This window comes from Tupaia chinensis, unplaced genomic scaffold, assembly GCF_000334495.1.
Source record: "Tupaia chinensis unplaced genomic scaffold, TupChi_1.0 Scaffold143624_1, whole genome shotgun sequence".
Taxonomy (NCBI): Eukaryota; Metazoa; Chordata; class Mammalia; order Scandentia; family Tupaiidae; genus Tupaia; species Tupaia belangeri.
The window spans coordinates 300,953-322,830 of record NW_006203472.1 but is presented as its reverse complement, the minus strand read 5'-3'; the positions used below and the strand labels follow the sequence as shown (position 1 = coordinate 322,830).

Sequence of the window (21,878 nt, the reverse complement as noted above, 5' to 3'; positions counted from 1 at the left end):
AGATTTTTCACTGTAGGGCGCGTGCGCTTGCCAGACAGACAGAGAGAAACATAGAGACAGAAAGCGAGAAATCACCCCCCAGGGGGGATGGTCACGCCGCAATCCCCTCTCCTCCATTCTCCTCTCGGGATCTTGGGCACGCACGCACAGGCGCCCGGCGTGAGTTTTAAGCCACCGGGTCCGGGACACGAACCACGGTCGACTACGTGGGAGTCCAGCGACATAGCCATTACGCTAACTGCTGGTTCCCAACAGCTGGTCTTCTTGACACCTGGGTGTTCCACCCAGCCTCACTCCTTAAATGTGGAGTCGGGTGAGCAGAATCACTCCTGTCTGGAGGAAGATGCTGTTAGTACAGGCCTCAAAATAATCCCAGTGGCGGAAACTCCAAATGCATAGCACTGATGGCACACCGTGGCGAGAGAAGCAGAAGGATCAGCGGGTGCATGCAAAGTGTGACCTGCGGGAGCTCCTTAATAACAACCCTCGCCTTATGGGAGCCAACTGATTCCTCCCAGAGCAAGAACTCACGCCCTCCTGCAAGACTGCGTTAATCCACTTATGAGGGAAATGTCCTCATGATCCAAACACTGTTCAGTAGGCCTCACCTCCTGAACGTTTTAGTACCTCTCAATCTTTCTTGCCTCTATGTTTTCCACTAATATGATGTCCAGAATATTGTCAAAGATAATCGGGCATAAAGAAATGAGATATTATGAGCAAGAACCAACAGAGGCACCAAACAGGAACAAAAATACTTAGGAAAACAGATTCAGGTCTAACTAGCGGGCTGGCCTTGTAGTATAGTATTTATGTGCTGTGCAGAAAGTGTTGGGTGTTTCAGGGCTGACTGTGATTTGAGTCCTGGCCTCAGTGGCTTGAAAAACACACTAAGCACATGCATGTGTGCCCAAGATCCTGATGGGCCGGCGGCATGGAGACAAAGGACTGCAGAGTGACCAGGTCTCATTGGGCAGTTCTTTGTGTGCACATGTCCATGTACACATGCATGTGCACACATCCTCCGACACTAAAAAATAATTTAAAAACTAGCTTCTCCCTCTTTATTTATTTTGTATTTATGTTAAATTTATTTATTTTACATTCATTCACTGTGCATCATCACAGCATACAAAATGTGATTTCCCATCCAGAATGCACTGTATGTTGGCTCAAATAAATTACCATATGTGTTATCGTTATAGTTATAAATATAAAATGATACATATTTTGCTTTTTAAAAATTAAAAAAAATAATTATTTATTTAATTTTATTCATTCATTTATTTTAAATTGACCAGAGAGAGAGAGAGAAAGAGAGAGAGAGAGAAAGAGAGAGAGAGAGAGAAAGAGAGAAAGAGAGAGAGAGATGGAAAGTAAGAAAGCAGGCCACCAGGTCTGGGACTTGAACCATGGTCGGCCATATGGGAGCGTCCAGCACCTTAACCACCATACCACCTGCTGGTCCCCCATAACAAAATATCTTAATTAATCTAAATACTTTTGCAAGTTTAGCTGATATGTACATATCTGTGAACACATGTCTGCTTTTAGGCATAAAACTCAGTGAGTAGAATGGACATACTATAAAGTAGCTAGCTGAAGCTATATAGTTCACTGCGGTCATTCAATAGATATTTTTTTAAATATGTTTTTTAATTTTAAGAAATGCTGTTTTAGCTTTAATAAATCAAAATAAAAAAATGTTAAGAAAAATTTGCTTAAGACTTAAAGCCAGGAAAAAGGTTAGGATTCTGTTCAAATAGGAGGTAGATGAACCTATTGACAGCTCAAGAGAAGACAAAAATCCTTAAATCTGGAAAACACAGATAGAAGAAAATCAGGAATGTTTTAGTCAAAAGATACAAAATTCTATTTAACCAGTTCCGTCTCATGTAATTAACCTCTCTTCTGTTGTGGTCTCATCTTTCTGTTTAAATTCTGGAAGTTAACATTGAACGCCGATTTATCCCTGACATTAAGTTGGCCATTCTCTTGGTTGTTTTTGTTCTCTTATTTCTGTGTCTGTCTTGAGTTTTCCTGGTACAGCACTCCATTCAGAACTTCTTGGAGAGCTGGTCTGGTGTTGGTACATTCTTTGTTTTTGTTATCTGAGAATATTATCCATTGTCTTTTCTTCCCATATGAAGGATAATCTTGCCGAGTATAGTATTCTTGGTTGAAATTGTTTTTCACTTAACACTTTGAATATATTTTCCCATTCTTTCCTCGCTCGCATTGTTTCCCCTGAGAGGTCTGCTGTTAGCCTGATGGGATATCCTTTGTAGTTAACTGATGTTTCTCTCTTGCCAATTTTAGTATCTTGTCTTTGTCTGTGGTTTTGGTCAACTATGATGTGCCTTGGAGAGGATCTTCTTGGGTTGATTCTATGTGGGGTTCTTTGTATTTCTTGGGTCTGGATATTTGAATGCCTCTCTAGGTTTGGAAAGTTTTCTTCCAGGATTTCATGGAATCGATTGTCAATGCCTTTATTAGTTTCCTCACCTTCTGAGATACTGATTATCCGAATGTTTGGATATTTAATAGTATCTAGGTTTTCTCATATATTCTCATTTTTGGGGATTATTTTCTCAGTCTTTTTGGTGGACTTTTCTAGGGCAGAGGTTCTGTCTTCTAATTCTGAGATTTGATCTTCTGCATGATCTAATCTACTTTTAATACTTTTAAGGGAGGTTTTGATTTCCTGTATTACAGCCTTCATCTCTATCAGTGCTACTTGATTCTGTTTTATGGTGAATATTTCCCCTTTCAAATCGTGCAAGAACTTCCTCACCTCCTGGAATTCGTTGCCTCTTTTCTCCTGCATCTTCTGGAGTTCATTGTCTTTCCTCTTGCATCTCTGTTATCTTTGTCACCATGAATATTCTAAATTCTTTATTTGACATTTCCATGAATTCCATTGTACTGTCTGTGGATGATGAGTTGTTCTTTTCCCTTGGGGGAGAGATATTTTCTTGGTTTCTCTTATTTCTTGTGCCTCTGTGGTGGTTTCTGGTCATCTGATGGATTATATGTTTCTTCCTAATTTCTTGAAGTTAAATCTGAGTGATCAGAGATGTTCAGGAGTAGGGGATCTACGGTCTCTCCGCAGTTCAGTTTTATTCCCTTTGTGCAGCAGATTCCATGGGAATTTAGGATTATTCTGACCCAGTCTGCTGGATCTTGGGGTCAGGAGGATGAAGTCTGAGCAGAAACTCGTCGGTTGTCCTGCCCCCTGAAAGGGATTGCTCACCACTCAGATGCCTTGGAGTGCTCCTTCCGAGCTCACTCCTGTGCTTGTCAGCGTGGCTAAGCCTGGCTTCTTTTCAGGGCTGTGCGTTGTTCCCACACAGCATGTTGTCTCTCATCAGGTGATAGGCACTTGAGTTGTTTCTAGCTCTTGACTGTTAAGTAGACCTCATTGGCTTTATTATTTTAAAAACTTACTATTTTTTAAGGTTTTGCTATAGGGTGCATGCAATTGTCAGAGAGGAGAGAGACAGTTAAAGAAAGTGAGGGGGAAACTGAGAGGTCACCCTCCCATCCCCGGGACGGACAGTTGGCTACACCGCAACCCCTTCTTCATTCTCCTATTGGGATTTTGGGCATACGTGCACATGCATCCGGTGTGACTTTCAAGCCACTGGGTCGGGGCTCCAACCAGGGTCGGCCACATGGGAGTTTAGCACCTTAACCACCATGCCACCTTCTGGCCCTTCCTGGATTTACTTTTTGTTAAATTGTCTGTCATGGGACATCTCAAGCAGGTGCAGAAGTCCAGGGAGTAGGGTAATGAGCCTCCGGCTACTGCAGCCTTCGCTGTGCTGAGCTGACCCTGTCATGTCTACTTTCCACCCACCTTAATGACTGTGGAGCAAATTTCAGGTACCGTGGGATGTTACTTTTAAATATTTAGGAAGTATGGTATTACTTTTGAAAGTATTAGCTGTTGGTAGTTATCTCTGTCTCTATAAGTTTGTTTCTCATTTGTTTACAGTGTTCCAAAACCTCTTAAGAGCAAATAACCAGACAGTGAACATTTGAAAGTTACTCGATATAGCAGTCTCCTTGTAACAGTCAAGAGCTAGAAGCAACTCAAGTGCCTATCACCTGATGAGAGACTGTGTGGGAACAAGGCACAGCCCTGAGAAGAAGCCAGGCTCAGCCACGCTGACAAGCACAGGAGTGAGCTCGGAAGGAGCATCCTGCCTTTCAATTCCCGAGGGTTCATGCACAAGCATGAGGGAGGAAGGGAGCGGGAGAAGGAGGAGAGCCAGGAAGAGAAAGCACCCCCAGTGGGCTGGGCCATGCCACAGCCATTTTCCTTCCAGTTCTCCCTCCTGTCCGGATCCTGGCGTGTGTGTGTGCTCCTGGTGTAGTTTTCAAGTCGCCAGGGCAGTGACTGAAGCCCTGCTTGGCCATGTGGGATCTGGCTTCCTTTGTGCAGCACTTAACCATGGTGCCATGGGGCCAGCCCCTGAGGTGGATTTTCTTAATAGGGAAAATTTATGAAATCTTCGCACTTTTCTCAGGGAAACAATGAGTATCATTTAAAGTCCTAGCACAGGAGATGGTCTACCTGCAAATGCGTTAAATCTGTGGAGGAGGCAGGCACAGGTTTAAAAATAATAAATAATTTAAAGGCAGAAGTAATATGTAATACTGGTAATATGTAATAATAGAATATATCAGTGCATAAAATGAATATTGTTTAAATGTTGATATTTACCTGTTATTGAAGATATATTATGTTAATTAAGAAATACTGAATACTGAAAAGTATTTCTTAATTAAAAACTTGAAACTTATTTTTCAAAGTTTTATTTATTTTTATTCATGACAAAGAATGCATAAAAGTTTTTAAAATTGGTGTTAACACTGTATAGATGCATGGTGTACAGCGTGATGTTTCGATATATGTATGCATTATAGAATGGCTAAATTAAGCTTATTAGCTCATTACCTCACATCGCTTTGCTTTTTTCTTTTTTCTGGTGAGAACACTTAAACGATTTTCTTCTTTTTTTTAAATTGCCAGAGGGCACATGTGGTCTTTAGAGAGAGACAGAAGTCAAGGTAGAAAGTACCCACAAAGGGGTGTGGTCATGCCACAATCCCTTCTCCACTGCTCCATCCTATTGGGAATTTGAGCACACATATACATGTGCCTGTAGGTTTTTTTTTTTTTTTTTTTTTTAGATAGATTTTTGCTAAAGGGCGTGTGCACTCACCGGAAGACAAGGAGATAGAAAGAAAACGAGAAATCACCTCCCTTCTGCAGGAGGGATAGCCATACCGCAGTCCCTTCTCCTCCATTCTCTTCTTGGGATTTTGGGCATGCACGCACATGTGCTTGGCATGAGTTTCAAACCACCAGGTCCGAGACACGAACTGTGGTCAGCCACGTGCAAGCCCAGTGCCCTCACTACTATGCCACCTACTGGCCCACCTGTAGTGGTTTCCAAGCTACCGGGCTGAGGTTTCAACCAAGGGTGGCCGTGTTGGATCTGATCCAGCTTCCTTAATCACTAAACTGTTGGGATGCTCCTATTAGTCTTAATATAATTAAATTATACATTTATAATTAAATTTTTAAATTTTATTTTTTCCTTAGGGGGCTATTTTTTCAATTTGGAATTGAGTTATTTGATTACCCATTCATTTATGAAATTGACAAAGCCGTTTGAGCAGTTAACCTCATGCTGAGCACTGTATAGGTGTTGGGTGTGTGGCAGAGACAAGCATACAGAGCTCCACCCCCTGCAAGGGCATGTGAAGACCCAGGTGTTCTGACCTGAAGGATTGTTTAAGTGTACCTGTCCCTTCCCTTCCCGACAGGACGAGGGACTGTCTGGGTGCCTGGATCACTCTCCCTTGTGTCTCAGCCTGCTTGGTGTTTATTTCTTTTCATGTGAGAGAGCGAGAAACAGACACACACAGACATAGAGATACCCCTGACCAGGGGACCACCTGGTGGTCCCTCTCCCCCTATAGCTTTCCAGCTAGCCAGGGTCATGGTGCATGTGCATACCCGGTGTGTTTCAGGACGACCTGGGGTCTGAACCCTGGTCCTGCATGTGGCTTCTGCTTCGCGTACTACTGCCTGTGCCACTGGCTAGCTCCTTGCTGGATATTTAGCTATAAACAATTATTCCAGGTTTCTGGTTGGCCTTGAAGCCTAGTGGCTAAGAGAAGCTTGACCCCACATAGCTGACCAGAGTTTCAATCCCCGCCCCAGTGGCTTATAAAAAAGACAGACACGAGGGACCAGCAGTTAGCGTAATGGCTATGTCGCTGGACTCCCACGTAGTCGACCGTGGTTCACGTCCCGGACCCGGTGGCTTAGAACTCACGCCAGGCGCATGTGTGTGCGTGCCCAAGATCCCGAGAGGAGAATGGAGGAGAAGGGATTATGGCGTGGCCATCCCCCCTGGGGGGTGATTTCTCGCTTTCTGTCTCTCTGTCTCTCTCTGTCTGTCTGGCGAGCGCCCCCCCCCAAAAAAAAAAAAAAAAAAAAAGACAAAAACGGACCAGGAGGTGGCGTGGTGGTTAAGGGTGCTGGACTCCCACATGATGGACTGTGGTTCATGTCCCGGACCTGGCAGCTTGCTTTGTTACTTTCTCTCATGTTGTCCTTCTCTAGTCAAATTAAAAACAAACAAACAAACAAATAAATAATGTTAAATAAAAATAATTCTTAAAAAAAAAAAGACAAAAAACACAACCCACTGGACGTGTGTGTGTGTTCAGAATTCTGACAGGATGGAGAAGTGGAGAAGAAGGGATTGCTGTGTGGCCCCTTTGAGAGATGCCATATCCCCCCGCTTGGCCAGTGCATTCCAGCAGTTAAAAAACACCAGATTCCAGTCATTGTAAAGTAGACACCTTTTCATATTGTAACTTCTGTGACGTCAGTATGCGCCTGGCGAGTCAGTGAAGTATGGTATTCATTAACCCGTCTTGCGATCTTATGTTGTCCCAGAAGTTAAGAAACTTGCCTGAGGTCATGAGCCCAGTGGGTGGCAGAGCCCTTCAGACGAGAGCCCCAGCCTTTAGTCAATGGCACATCTTTTTTTTTCTTTTTTTTTTTGCGCATGCGCACGCACGCCAGAAAGACAGAGAGAGCCAGAGAGACAGAAAGTGAGAAATCACCCCCCAGGGGGGATGGCCACGCCGCAATCCCTTCTCCTCCGTTCTCCTCTCAGGCTCTTGGGCACGCACGCACACGCGCCCGGCGTGAGGTTAAGCTGCTGGGTCTGGGACTCAAACCACGGTCGACTACGTGGGAGTCCAGCGATGTAGCCATTATGCCAACTGCTGGTCCCTAGTCATGGCACTTCTGTGGAGTGGGGACAGCTTCCCACACATCCCTGATCTCCACAGTCAGCCGGGGAGATAGGCGGCATGGCTATCCACTCCATTTACAGCTCAGAACAGTTTTTAAACAGAATCATTAAATCGAATTAATTATTATTTTAATTTGACTAAAGAGAAAGAGAGAGAGAGGAAGAGAGGACGTGAGAAAGCAAGCCACCAGGTCTGGGACTCGAACCATAGTCAGCCTTGTGGGAATCCAGCAATCCAGCATCTTAACCACCTGACCACCTGCCTGGCCCCCAGCTCAGAACATTTAAAGTTCAACTTAACATCTTACATTATTGGAATTAATATTTTATATATACACACACACTTAGATTTTTGCTATAGGGTGCATGCGCTCACCAGAGAGACAGAGACAGAGATCGAGAAATCACCCCCGGGGGTATGGCCATGCTGCAATCCCTTCTTCTCCATTCTCCTCTTGGGGTCTCAGGCACACATGCATATATATATACCTGGTGTGAGTTTTAAGCAACTGGGTCCGGGACTTGAACCATCGACTATATGGGAGTCCAACAACATAACCATTATGCCATCTGTTGGTCCCAAGTTATTGGAATTAAACAGTAATTCTAGGCCAGTACTAAAGCTAGCGTTTTGGGACTGTACCAGTCTGGGTCCCACACACAGTGGGTTAGAGAGGGACGCTTATCTGCAAGAATGCTTGAACTCTGAGGCAGCAGTGACCGTAGGTATGAGGAGATGGGCCTGCTCCCTCAGGCTGAAGGAGAGCCCTCTGGGGGACGATGTGGAGGGGCCCCTTCTCAGGGCTGGAGTGAAAGGGAGCCCAGCCCAGAGCCCTGAAGAGCAGAGAAGTTTGCTGGTCAGGTCAGGCCCTGGTGGGCATGCAGAGGGCTGGGGCCTCTGTCCCTAGTGAGTGGCATAGGCGCTGCAGAGAGGGTCTGGGTGCTGCTGTGGACACTAGGATTCTATCGAGAGAGTCTCAGGAAGGTTATCTCCAGGCTGAAGTTGCAGGCTGCACAGCGCACAGAGCTGGCTTTCAACCAGACTGCCTTGCCCCAGGTCTCCCAGCCTCAGGCCCACAGACTGACCCACCCGAGACTTCCCCTTTCTCCAGTCCTGTCCCTCCAGCGCTCGCAGCTGAGAGAGCACGAAGGGGAGAGGCCTAAAGGGCAGTGTCTGGGCCTAAGCATGCAGGGCAGGGCAGGAGCTACCTGCTGTGGCACAGGGCCTCTGTCCTGGTGGTGATTTTTGGAGTTGAGGACTGGCCTGTGATTTGCTGTCATGTCTTCCTGGGTGTCAGGTTTGGACTTTTCATACTCATGGAGTGACCAGGATGTGTGCTAGATGTGTCGAGACAATAGCTGAGGGGCAGTGACATGCCTTCCCTGCGACGGGTGCTCTGGGCCTCGTTCCTCGGGGCGCCTCGTTCCTCGGGGCGCCTCGTTCCTCGGGGCGCCTCGTCGGCCTGGGTGCCGGTGCTCCACGAGGAGTGTAGGTACAGCCCTGGACCCTGCTCCTCGCACTTACTGAGGACAAAGGCACTTGAAGAACGGTCGTGTGCCCTAGAAGATCTTTCACCAGCTTCTTAAAGCCTGCAGCCCTTGCGGCTGAGACAGACCGGGGTCACAATGAGCCCCGAGACAGCAGGCCGGCCGGGGGCTGCAGTGGGAGCTCACCAGAAGCTCCACAGACCTCTCCAGCTGACCACAGGTGTGTCGGGAAGTGAGCCCAAGGGCGCCTCCTTCAGGTCAGACTGGACAGCGGCAGCCTGGCAGCCCAGCCCAGCCCAGCTGGTGTCTGCATGGAGTCCCGGTGAGAGAGAATGGCTGTACAGAGAAAGGACTCAGGGCTGGGGACTCATCTGGGTTCCTTGGGAAGGAAGAGTGATGCCCAGGAGGTCACTTTTGAGAAAGTGAGCCGCGGCCTGGGCCCAGGTCACGGCAGGTGGGGCAGGCTCTGGGGTGCCTGGGCAGAGGGACCCGCTGTGTGTCTGCCACCCCTGCTGGCCCCCCGCTGTGTGTCTGCCACCCCTGCTGGCCTGGGCCGCACTCTTGGCCTGCAGGCAGCCATTTGCTCCTGCTGGGACTGTGGCAGACAGATGGCCGTCTGTGCCGGTTCCCTTTGCAGGCGCAGGTCTTCCCCACCCACCCTCTCACTGAGGAGGCAGCCCCTTTTGCGTCTCTGGTTTAGACAGGGTCTCCTGTCAGTTTACCCTCTTGGTCTCCCCCTGCCCTCCACCCTCAGTGAGGCCCCCAGGCTGCCTCGCGGGCACTGCATTCTCCCCGAGTTCTGTCCGTCTCGAGGGCTGAGGCTCCGTCCTGTGGCCTTGGTCACCGCATTGTCTTGCCCTAACAGTTGCCCTAACTTGCTTTCTTGCGGGCTTGGCTTCTGAGAGGGTGCCCACTGGGATTTCCACGCACTGGGCGGGCACAGAGGGGCTCCTGCTCCGGGTCCTGCTGGAGCAGAACTCTGTCGGACTCATGGACGATTGTGGCGACATGTTGCTGGAGTCCAGTGTGAGCAGGGCTGTCAGTTCTCTCTGCTCTCACGCTGCTGTTCCCCTTGGGCAGTGCCAGGGCAAGGCTCCGGGAGCTAAGGGGATGGTGTGTATTTTTGGTTGTGTCAGAGAAGGCTTCCAGGAGGCGGTGGAGTCTGTGCTAGGAGTGTGGCGCTGGCGCTTTCCGGTGGAGGGCTTTCTGCTGTTGAACGTGGGCTCGTAGGTGGCCAGGTAGGGAGCTGGCACACGTGCAGGCCCACCAGCACTTGGGGAGTGCTAGGGACATTTAACTAAACTCCAAAAAATGGCGCTGCTTTGTAAGTTTATTCATTTATTTCTCGAGGAAGGCAGGCATCCCTAGCAGGGTTTTCACCCCCAGTGGACCTGGGTCACGGGCTATGTAGGCATTCTTGGCTTGCGCCTGGAGGTCGTGGGGTCCTGGGACACGAACCCAGAACCGTTCCCGTGGGGGTCATGCCACATTACTGCGGTGCCACCGCTTGGCCCCTGAATGGTCATTTTTAAAGTGGAGTTGTATTTTCTGCTAATTACGTGCTTTGACTCTGCCTTGTCGGGAGCCCTGCTGAGGCGTTCAGGTCGCTGTGATTAGGGAAAGGAGCAGGAGTCCTTTGGTGCCTGTGTGTGCGTGTTCACATGTGCGTGTGTCTCACTTTTGTGGCTACATGGTGTGTCCTGAAACTGTTGTGAAATGGGAGAATGCCTAAGTTAATACATTTCCTTAGGAGAGTCACTGGTTGGTTATGACAGGGTTTGACAGTCCTGTCGCTGCAGGGCCTCGGTGGGATTGTGGCAGGTTGGAGCGAGGCCGGCGACTGTACCTGCCCAGGATTCTCCTGCTCTGTGTCTGTTTCTAAAAGGGAAGCCAGAAAGTCGGGCTCTGATGGCCCCGTTTTAGAAGCGTGGCCTCACTGCCCGTGGCATCTGCAGCAGCTGCCCAAGCCCACTGCCCTCCCTCGGAGGCTCCTTGCTGGCTTCCTGTTGCCCTGCCACCGAGCGCTCAGCTCTCTGCCTCGCCCACCTGGAGTAAAACCTTTGCCCACCTTTTCTGTAGGTGACAAGGCTCTTGATGGCTACAGTAAAAAAAAGTACGTGTGCAAGCTGCTCTTCATCTTTCTGCTTGGTCATGACATCGACTTCGGACACATGGAGGCCGTGAACCTGCTGAGCTCGAACAGATACACGGAGAAGCAGATTGTGAGTGTGTGGTGCGCACTGTCGGCATTTACTCCACCTGGCTTTGTGGCACCGTGTCAGAGACCCTTGGCACACTGAGACAAGTGGATGCACCTGTGGCCAGCGCTCTGGCAAAGGCATCCTGAGTGAGACTGAGGGGTGAGGGCAGGAGGAGCCGGGCAGAGAGCAGAGACTACAGAACTGGAAGGGCAGCTGCAGCTGGAGCGCAGAGGGCGGGCCCAGAGGGCTGCTCCCCTCGGAACTGTGCAAAGCTGTGTGATCAGCAGTCACATGGGTCTCAAGAAAATCATTACGTCATCCTCCTTTAGAAAGGGTGTGACTGTGTGATACTGGGGGCTCAATTGGGAGGGTGTGGACAGCAGTCGGGTGGGTTCAGAAATTAGTATTGTGAGTGACAGCAAGGTGGTCCTTCCCATCCCAAGGCAAGGATGGTGTGACCACGGGCCTGGGGAAGCGATGAGGGGTCTGGTTCCTACGTGGCACCTGACCAGCTGCATTTAGTCAGGCTCATCTCGTGGGCACACTGTCCATGGCAGGAGCTGGGGCGAAGTGGTGGGAAGGTGTCAGAGGGACAGAGCTAGACCAGGGCTTGCAACCAGACTGTCTTGCCCCAGGCGTTTTTGGTTGTCAGATCGAGGGCTGTGACTGGTAGGCAGTCTCAGTAGGAGAGACCAGGATGTGCCCCGTGAGCACAGACACCACCCCGAGGGAAGAGGAGTGCTTGAGCTGCAGACCTCGCAGCCGCGCAGGGCAGGCAGGGTGGGCTGCGAGGGGTCAGGCCGTCAGGCCTAGGCCTTGAACTGTCTGAACTTTGTGCTCTCTGTCATCATGAACACAGGGCTACCTTTTCATCTCTGTGCTGGTGAACTCCAACAGTGAGCTCATCCGCTTGATCAACAACGCCATCAAGAATGACCTGGCCAGTCGGAACCCCACCTTCATGGGCCTGGCGCTGCACTGCATCGCCAACGTCGGCAGTCGGGAGATGGCCGAGGCCTTCGCCGGGGAGATCCCTAAGATCCTCGTGGCTGGGTATGTACCTGGTCGCCCACTGGAAATGGGCTTCTGCCTCGTGTTAACTACATCGCATATGTAGCTACTTAATCTCTAAGGTTTTCATCTCGCCATTTGCTTACTTATTTATTGTTGAAGAATTATTTTACTTTATTTATTATTATTTTAAATTTTCTATTGGGCGCATGTACTCACCAGAGAGAGAGAGAGATAAGAAGCTGCCAGGTCTGGGACTCGAACTGCGGTTAGCCATGTGGGAGTCCACCACTTTAACCACTGCACCACATCTCCTTAGCCACCTTGGCCCCTCTCTGTTTTTTTTTGAGAGGTTTTTGCTGTAGGGCGCGTGCACTCGCCAGAAAGACAGAGAGAGAGAGACATAGAGACAGAAAGCGAGAAATCACCCCCCAGGGGGGATGGCCATGCTGCAATCCCTTCTCCTCCATTCTCCTCTTGGGATCTTGGGCACACACGCACACGCGCCAGGCGTGAGTTTTAAGCCACCAGGTCCAGGACGCGAACCGCGGTCGACTACGTGGGAGTCCAGCGACATAGCCATTACTCTTAACTGCTGGTTCCCCCTCTCTGTTTTATTTAATGGGGAGATTTGAGGCTGGATCAAGAACTACAGGTTTTAGATTTCAGGTGGGGTCCGGTTAGACTTTGCCTCTCCGGTACCACTGAGATTTTTTTTTTTAATAATTATTTCATTTAACTTTATTTGTTTTAATTTGACAAGAGAGGGACAGAATATGGGAGGAGGGGAGGGAGAAAGCAAGCCACCAAGTCCTAGACTCGAACCTCAGTCGGCCATGTGGGAGTCCAGAGCCCTCAACCACCCTGCTACCTGCTGGCCTGCAGGTCTTTTTTCTTAAAGTTTATTTTTTCTTTCTTTCTTTCTTGAGAGGGAGAGGAACAGAGAACGAGACACAGAGAGAGACACAGGCACTCCCAGCAGGGTCTCCCTGTGATCCTCCTCAAGCCGGCATGGTTGTGGCCTGTCGCAGTCCTGTGCTTGCAGGTTGACCCGAGGACCAAACCCCTCTTTTCCGTGTGGACGTTCCATTGCAGAATGGCACGCTGTGGCCGCCTACTGTGGCTGGTCTTGCCACTGAGGTTAAAACACACGTTGAAGAAGAAAGCTCAAACCCGCCAACTACAACCAGAGCAAGAAAGGGCTTCCGTTTCAGCTGGGCACCAAGGGGGAAAATGCAGAACCTTTCTGTAGTATGTTATGGCTCTTCGTTTTGCCCTTCTGCCAGGGCATTAGTGCAGAGGACGCCAAGCACAAACATTCTGAGCATTCTGTCGTTTGTCTGCCTCCCCGTCCCCATTAATTTGGAGAGAAGCCGAGTGACGCCGAGCAGCCAGTGCTGGAAGAGCAGAGCAGCCCTGTCCCGACCTGGGCCTCGGGGCGTGGCAAGGCAAAGCCCCCACCAGCTGTGCTCCAGGAGGCCCTGCTGAGTTGGGACTAGCCCCACAGCCCACAGACTGTGACATGTGGGCTGAGCCTTCATCTGGACGGCCTGTCCACGTGCCGAGCAGGGTCTTCGGGCCACAGCAAAGCAGGTAGACATGGCACTGAGGTGCCACAGTGAGGACGGGGTGAAAGTGCTGGGAAGGGTTCCAGCCAGCCCGTCTTGTCGTGGGGTCTTAGGCAGTGTCTCGGGCAGCTTTGGTTGTCATGGAGGGGGTATGCCTGTCAGGCAGTAGAGACCAGGGATGCTGCGAAACCCCGAACACTGTGCAGCACAGCCCCACAGCGCGGCGTCATCCAGCCTTGCCATCAGCCGTGCGTCACCGAGGAGCCCTGGCCGGACTGAGCACCTTAGCTGTGAGCAACGTGAAAAGCAGTAGCAGACTGGCCGTGCGAGCTGGAGGAGAGTCGTGATGTGTCATAGGACAGGCAGAGGGCGGAGCCAGGCTGGCAGAGACACTGGGAGGAAAACAAACTCAGAATGTAAGAGCTTAAAAGTTGGTGGGCCTAGGAGCCAGCAGATGGCCTAGTGGTTACATCTCTGGAATCCCACATGGCAGAGTGCAGTTCGTGTCCTGGACCTGGTCACTTAAAGATCATACCAGTCACGTGTGCATGCGTGCCCAAGAGCCCAGGATCATTGTCTCTGTCTCTCTCCCTGGCAAGTGTACATACCCTATGGCAAAAACCTCTAAAAAAAAGAAACAAAGTTTCCACCTCAAGGCCGCCCTCCTCCCTGATGGCTGTGTTGAACCTGCAGCTTCCCTTTACTGGCTAGGGCTGCCTCAGGGCTGCTAGTGAGACCTCCTTGAGCCTCCGCCCTGCACCTGCGGTCACTGCCTGCGCCCTGTGCTGGCACACAGCACCCGTGACTTGTCTGTTTCTAGCCTGCCTCTGCCTTCAGCCAAGCTCCCTGGGGTCTGAGACTGTTCGTCGTGGCTCCTGCAGTGCTTCCAGGATTCTGAGCAGTGCCTTGTTCATAGAGAGCCTGATGCGGGGCACAGAAAACTAAGACTGCGTGCTCCCTGAGGAGGGTCCAGGCCGACAAACCGAGCGTCTCCCTGAAGGAAAGGCATGTGCTGAGGGGTGAACCGAGGGTGGACATGGAGGCCAGCCTGGGCGAGGACCAGAGGGGTCAGGAAAGAGCCCTTGGACTGACCCTGAAGTCTAGTGGTTACGGGAATCCAGATCCCATGTGGCTGACCGCGGTTCAAATCCTGACCCTGGGGGCTTGAAAAAACATGCTGAGCACGTGTGTGTTCATGCCCCAGAACCCGATGGGATGGAGAAATGGAGAAGGGATTGCAGGGTGCCCACACCCCACTGGGGGTACTTTCTTCTGCTCCCTCTGTTCCTTTGTATCTCTCTGGTGAGTTTTTTAATCCTTTGGTGATTAGAAAAAGAAAAGATCCCTCAGCAGAAGCCAGGTGGTGGTGCCTGCAGCTAGAAGGCAGCTTGGCCTGGTGCTGTTGGAGCAATTGGGCTGTCCTCCAGGGACAGAGGATGTAAGCAAATAAAAGTTATAGCGCCACAGCCCTTCTCAAAAAAAAAAAAGATTTAATTTTAAAAATTATTATTATTATTAAGTTTATACTCACCAAAGAGAGATAGAAAGAGAAAGTAAGTTGCTAGGTCCAGGACTTGAACCACGCTCAGCCATATGGGAGCCCAGTGCCTTAACCATCATGCCATCTGCTGGCTTCAGAGTAACTGACTGTTGAAATCCAGCTAAGTAATTAAGTTTCGCTTAGGGGTGGAGGTGTCATGGTGCTGCCTGTGGTCACTGGTAGGAGGGCGGGAGGGACAGCTGAACTGTGCAGCTTCGTTACAGCGAAGGTCCTGGCCAGCAGGGATGCTGGGAGAGAGATGGCTGAGAAGAGTGATGCAGCGTCTTTATCTGCTGCTCAGGGCTGTGGCCGAAGTGCACAGGGGACAGCCCCGGAACCGCTGTGGCCTGACCGAGGCGGCAGTGGTGCGCCTCAGCCTTCCTGCCTTGTACGGGTCAGCGGATCATGCTTCTCATTTGTCTGGTCTCGTGTGGAAGTGTCTCTGTGGGAAGTCCCCACTTACCGTTAAGCTGGAAATGGTGGTCGGATAGCCCTCCTGTTGTGGTTAGCATTTGTAGTTGCATGCCTAAAATCATGCTAGCTGCTTTGAACCAGTATGTTGAAAGACGGCTTGTTGGCATGTAGTCTTGGGAGGGCCCAGGAGCCATCTGGTGACAGCAGCCGCGCACAGCCTAGATGGCATCACCAGCCACCGTCAAGGAAGCACGGCGCGTTTCTTGCCCAGGGCCAGAGGAGAGGCAGATGTCTGCTGCTTTCCCCGGGGATGTTTGCATCCTAAAAGGTACTTTTTTACTCAAAGGGATTTTTCTTGTGGCATAGTGGTTAAGGTGCTGGACTGCCACGTGGTTAACTGCAATTCGAGTCCCAACCCGGTGACTTGAAACTCACACCGGGCATGTGTGTGTGCGCCTGTGTGAGCATGCCCCAGATCCCAGAGGGAGAATGGAGATGGGACTGCGGTGTTGCCATCCCCCTGGGGGTAATTTCTCACTTTCTGTGTCTGTCTCTCTGTCTCTCCAGTGAGCCCACGTGCCCTGTAGCAAAAATCTCTTTCTCTCAAAGAAGTACTTTTTCTTTGGAGTAGTGTGGGAGATTTGGAGGTGTCTCATGGTTTGGTCCCATTTAGGGATAATAAAGCAAGAGCTAAGATATAAATGGTAAAGATGGTTTCTAAGCCCTCTCCTCCTTCCAGATGGAGCTACAGTTCCCACTGAGTGTGAGGCCTTTGAGAACAGACAAGCCCTTTTTCAGGTGTATTTTGATAGCCTCTGCAAAGAGTATTCTTTGGTGGGTCTGTTGCCTCCTCCAGAACTTGACTGAGGATAGGGAGAAGGAGGGATAAACAGAGCACTGAACACCCTGTCTTCAGCAAGCATGTTAAGGTATCTGCAGTGACCTGAAGCCCCTGTCCACCTCTTGGTGCTTGCTCAGGGGAGAGCAGAGCACCTCCAGTTCGAGGAGGTGGGGTCCCCAGCTGAGCCAGTCCAAGACTGTCATGTAGTGTGATTGAGAAGGTGGGGTGACTGCACAGGGAACAAAGAGAGGGGATTGGTTCATACATATGCACGAGGCTAACGGCCAGGGAGAGACACAGAAATGACAATATTTGCATTGTCGTGTTTACTTACAGGCAATTTACATAGTTTATAAATAAACGGTATTTATTTTTGCCTGTATAGGTTTCTCTTAAAATTTTCCATTTATTGGGGTTGACCGTCTAGGGCAGTGGTTAAGCATAGTTTATCAAGAACCAGATCGCATACAGCTGACTGTGGTCCCATCCCAGCCCTGTGCCCAGGGTATCCTGATGGGGAAGTGGAGGAAAGAGAATTGTGGGGTGGCCGTGTCCTGTCGAGGGTTCTCTCTCTCACTCTCTGGCGAGCACACATGCCCTCTGGCAATAGAATAGTTGCCCATTTGTTAATCTCGTGGTGCATGTCGAGGCCCTGCCCGTTTTAGGGCATTAGGAATAATGTTGGTACTCCCATGCTGTGGTGGCCCCCGGCCTCCCACCTCCTCACAGGGCAGTGAGGCTGGGTGAGGGGCTGAGGAGGCTACCCTAATGATTATTTTGGAAGCGAGAGAGATTGGCAAGAGAGAGAGATGGCATTCTGTGGCCATGAGGCCTTTAGGCACTTTTCTGTTGTGATTGGGGACTGTTAATCATGAGATGCCGTAATTGAAACAGTTAACGAGCAACATTAGCTGAGTGTGGCTAGCCCGTGTAGCCACGGTTATGCCCAGCTACTGGGAAAAACACCGGCGTTACCCTCTCTGGAGGTGCGGTAGCAGGCAGTGAGCTTCAGCCGTAGGCCTCTGCCCCGTGCAGCTGTGAGCTCTGTGCCATTGGCTAGAGCGAACTCTTGGTGGAGGAGGGGCCTGAGTGACCTTACTCTGCATGCTGTCCAGGCCTCTTGACCCTGCAGGCCAGACCCTCTGATGCCCCTCTTGACTCCTGGTGACTCTGGGATGTTCTCAGTAGCTCTGTGCTGTGCTCAGCGCTGTGGGGCCACACGGCAGGCCCGTGGTGTCTTCGAGTGACCCCCGGTGTCTATTTCAGAGATACCATGGACAGCGTGAAGCAGAGTGCTGCCTTGTGTTTGCTGCGCCTGTACAGAACGTCTCCTGATCTCGTCCCCATGGGTGACTGGACATCCCGCGTGGTGCACCTCCTCAACGACCAGCATTTGGTAAGTGCTTTTGGGTCCGACCTGAGCCCCATCTCCCACTTCCCGAAATAGTCTTTTTCTTGGAGCGGCCGGAGAAAGGCAGCCCAGGGCTGTTTCTCGTGATGCCGGGGTTGGGGGGCACTTGAGGCGCTGCTGCAGCTGCGTGTCTGACGTGCCTGTGAGCCCTGGGCCGAGGGCAGGGGCTCCCCACCTCTGGCCTGTGTTTACTCGGCAGGAGGCTCTAAGATGTACAAGATCAGGAGCACGACTTCTGGACACTGCCTGCAGGGCGGCTCCCACCTGGTCCCTGCCAGGTGATTGAGGGCCATGATGGAGCTCCTGGGGCTGACATGCAGTTGTATTAACCTCCACGAACACTCCAGGAACCAGGCCCAACTGCCAGCCTCTTTTATAGATGAGGACTGAGGATTAGAACACTCAACTGTGATGGCTAGAAGTGGGGCACAGGACCTGCCCCCACCCAGGGGGCCCAGGTGAGGGTGTGCGCTTGCCGGGCTGGTGCTGCAGTCTGCCCACCGTGTCAGGTGAGGGCGGAGGCTAGGCTGAGTGCCAGGCCTGCCTGCTGCTGGGGTATAAGTGAGAGACCCAGAATCAGTGCCAGAAGTACTTCCACCGAGTACACAGGGATGTGTGTGCCAGCCAGTAACGGCGCTGTCTTCCCAGAAGAGAAGTCTGCCTTGGAATTAAATTTCATGCATGTAGATTCGGAGGAAGGTGATCGGGTGGCTGCACTGGGTGTGGTTGACAGCCACGTGGGCTCACTGGGACTAAGAAGGTCTGATGGTCATATCGTGTGGGCATGGAGGACCGGCGGAGGAAGACTGCAGGTGCTGCTGCCGAAAGCCGGCTTGGCCTGGCCTGCCTCGTGTGAGGACTCACCCTGCACGGGCAGAACATGAGGCTAGTGGCTCCCGCCCCGACTTTCCTTTTCCCGCTCGGTCCCAGTTTCACGTTACCCCACCAAACAGACACAGTCAGGCAGTGGGGTTTCTCCAGCTTGCAGGTGAGGGAGCCGAGGTCAGAAACTGAAATGGTTTCTTACAGACCCGGGCTTTAACAGGAGGTTTGGCAGGTGTGAGCCGGGGTGTGGGCTGCCCTAGATTATGTGAGTGTGCAGGTGGGGCGGACCGTGAAGGAGCAGTGAGTGGGCAGGTGGGCAATGCCTGGTCAGTGGGGCTGGCCCTCTGTCCCTGTGTGAGGCCTGCCTGACACGTGGCCAGGTGTGGGCTTGCTCACGGGGCTGAGGGCTCTCCTCTTCACACAGAGCTTGCTGCAGGCCATGCCTGCGACTGCCCTGTGGCTCTGACAGATGCTGCTGCCCTCTCCTGCCTTGGGGGAGCTTCCTGCTGCTCCAGGGCATACTGAGTGCGTGACAGGGTGGTGGCTTTGCCTTAGGGGCCATGAGGGTGTCTGTCATTTGACACTCTAGGATTCTGTGACCCCCGCTATTGGTTTGCTTTTGCATTTTCACCCTGGGCCCGGCTGTTCTGTCAGGTGTGTTGATCAGTGCGTTCTTGGTCTGGAGTGGATGAGGTCCAGGGTGTCCCCGCTGCCCAGCATGCTCTTCATCTCCGTGCTTCTTGGGGTGTGCTCTTGCACCTCTCAGGCTGTCTTCCTTTGTAGCACACCCCGCCGGCTTTGCCTGCAGATAAGGCCCGAGACTTTGCTGTCTCTGGCCTTAATTTTAGGGGCTCTCCAGAAAACCATTAGTTGCCAGCCCCAAGTAAAGGAGCCCTGTTCTCTTCAGAGAGTAGTGGAGGAGCAGGGGGTTGTGGCGTGGGTGGGGAGGCATGGCAGGCCCTGGTGGACAAAGGCCAGAGGTGCAGTTGTCAGGAGGGTCCGGGGAGCTCCATTGAGGGCTGCATTGTGATTTGCAACCTGAGCTGCTCTCGGGAGAAGCCTTGGGGCAGGGCTAGGGGCTAGAAGCTAGTGCAGCAACATGCCCCTCACACAGAGACTCCCTGCAGAGAGGGGAGCGCCCGGGCACAGTGAGAGCTGAACTCAGTAACTGAGCGGTCGCTTGGATCAGGCTCATTCCACATGCTTAGGAGCCCCGTGGCAAGCACATCTGTGCCCTCGTGGCATCTACACATTGTGAACGCTCAGGTTCTTTAATGTCCTCTGTTGGACCTGGGGAACCTGCTACACCTACTTTCTGCCCGCAGAGGAATGTCTGTTTAGGACTGGTCAGATCAGTTCTTTAAAGAGCTCTCACACTCTTAGAAAGCTGAGGGAACCATGCAGCGGGTGCTCTCTGGGAAGAGCACGTGGCTCCTGGCTTGACTGTCATGGTCACCATTGTCATCGTTGAGTCACAGCTGCCGAAACTTTGCTATGCCCCCCACTCGGGCTCAGGAGCGGGGTGCAGGCGAGCAGGAGGAGTAAATAAATGGGTCTCATAGATATTTCCTGAGGCAGCGTTCAGCTCTGCAGAGTTAACAAAGGTCACTTTATCGCTTGTCTTATATTTGCAAGAGAACTGTTTTACCTAAGCAAAATGTGTGAAGAAAGCGGGTTACTGTGAATTGCATTCCCTTGTCCTGGGGCAGTAAGGACTCCTTGTGCTTCACGGAAGACTGCGCCCCACTGGGATCCGAGTGCATGCCTGCCGGGGCAGGTGGTGAGGGAGCTCTGCGGGGAGGGGGTGGCTTGTGTGCTGGGCCTGGTGGCTCCTGTCTGGCTGGCGGTGCTTGGGGGATAGTGGCAGAGATGGAGCCAGGAGCCAGGACCACTTTCAGTTGCTGCTGCCTAGTCTCACCTGTGGGCTATAAAGGGCCGGACGAGCCTAAGGACACGTCTCCTTCTGTAGCTCAGGTGGACGTCCGCCTCAGGCGAGCAAGTGCACATGGAGCCCGCGGTTCTCAGCCCAGCAGGGACTGGGGCCCTGCGCAGGCAGGCTGGGACTGCAGAGCCGCTCTGCCCGCTCGCCACCCTGCGGGGCAGGGACCTGGGCAAGATGGCCGGATTTTCCCGTTTTCAGAGAAGCTGGAAAAAGACAGCAACCCGTGTGCTATCTCGAGTTCCGGAAACACTGTGGGCATCAGAAGAGGCCTGAGGGCTTCCGCTGTCTTGCTCTTAGCTTACATCTCACTTGGGAAAACAAGTCTGAGATGGGTGGGCAGATCCAAGTATTGGACTGGAGTCAAATGTCTGCTGTTGTGTGTTTTCCTTTCAGGGCGTGGTGACCGCCGCCACCAGTCTGATCACCACGTTAGCGCAGAAGAACCCGGAAGAGTTTAAGACGTCCGTCTCTCTGGCTGTCTCTAGATTAAGCAGAGTAAGTCTGTTGCTGGGGGAACAGAAGTCAGGGTAGGTTTTGTGTTAATGATTTTATATAATTAACCTATCAGTTTACTTTTAGAGGGACCCACTTTGCAATCCAAGAACGAGAACTGTCATGGCTAGCACTTGGCTTTCGTCTCACTTTCTGTGAACTGAGGAAGACACACCCTGTGTGTACAGGGGCAAGCAGAGCCAGGAATGCAGCCCACTCTTCCCACCAGAGGAGCCAGCATCCACTGTGGCCCTGGTCCCAGCGCAGCGGAGGGGCGGGGCTGCCAGCGCCCAGAGCCCCGTGCTCCTCCCTACAGGAGACCCCGCCCTGGCTGGAGTGCGGGCCCACTCCTGGCTCTCGTTTGTGGCGTCGGCACGGGAGTGTGCGTCCTGAAACCCGTCATTCAGCTTTGACTGTGTTTCGGACTGCACATAAGTAGATCATATGGCATAGATTCTGTATTTTATTTCTTTTTTTTTTTTTAATTTATTCATTCTCTACATTAATTCACTATACACCGTCACAACACACAAATGAATTTTCCATCCAAAATACACTGTGCATTGGCTCAATCAAGCACATCAACATACATGTTCTCAGCAAATAATTTTCTAATTCTTACATCCTGCATACCTTGCCTTTTGTTTTGCCATCCTTGATTCCCCATCCCCCACCCTCTGCTATGTCCCATCCTCCTCCCACATTGTCCCTGGCATCCATGGTTGCCCTCCATGCCTTCTCCCCCCCATTCAATTGTTCTGCCAATGAACTTAATTAGTCTAAATATATCCAATAACTA

The 21,878-nt window shown here is 51.4% G+C and overlaps 1 protein-coding gene across 1 annotated transcript in view; it reads left to right on the top strand.

The window, feature by feature from the left end:
* The window catches only part of AP2A2 (adaptor related protein complex 2 subunit alpha 2), a 77,030-nt gene that overhangs the window by 11,684 nt on the left and 43,468 nt on the right, over positions 1 to 21,878 (top strand). The window contains exons 3-6 of the mRNA XM_014582494.2: positions 10,914 to 11,056; positions 11,895 to 12,088; positions 17,676 to 17,805; positions 20,981 to 21,082. Coding sequence (XP_014437980.1) covers positions 10,914 to 11,056; positions 11,895 to 12,088; positions 17,676 to 17,805; positions 20,981 to 21,082 — 569 coding nt within the window. The remainder of the gene's footprint in view (positions 1 to 10,913; positions 11,057 to 11,894; positions 12,089 to 17,675; positions 17,806 to 20,980; positions 21,083 to 21,878) is intronic.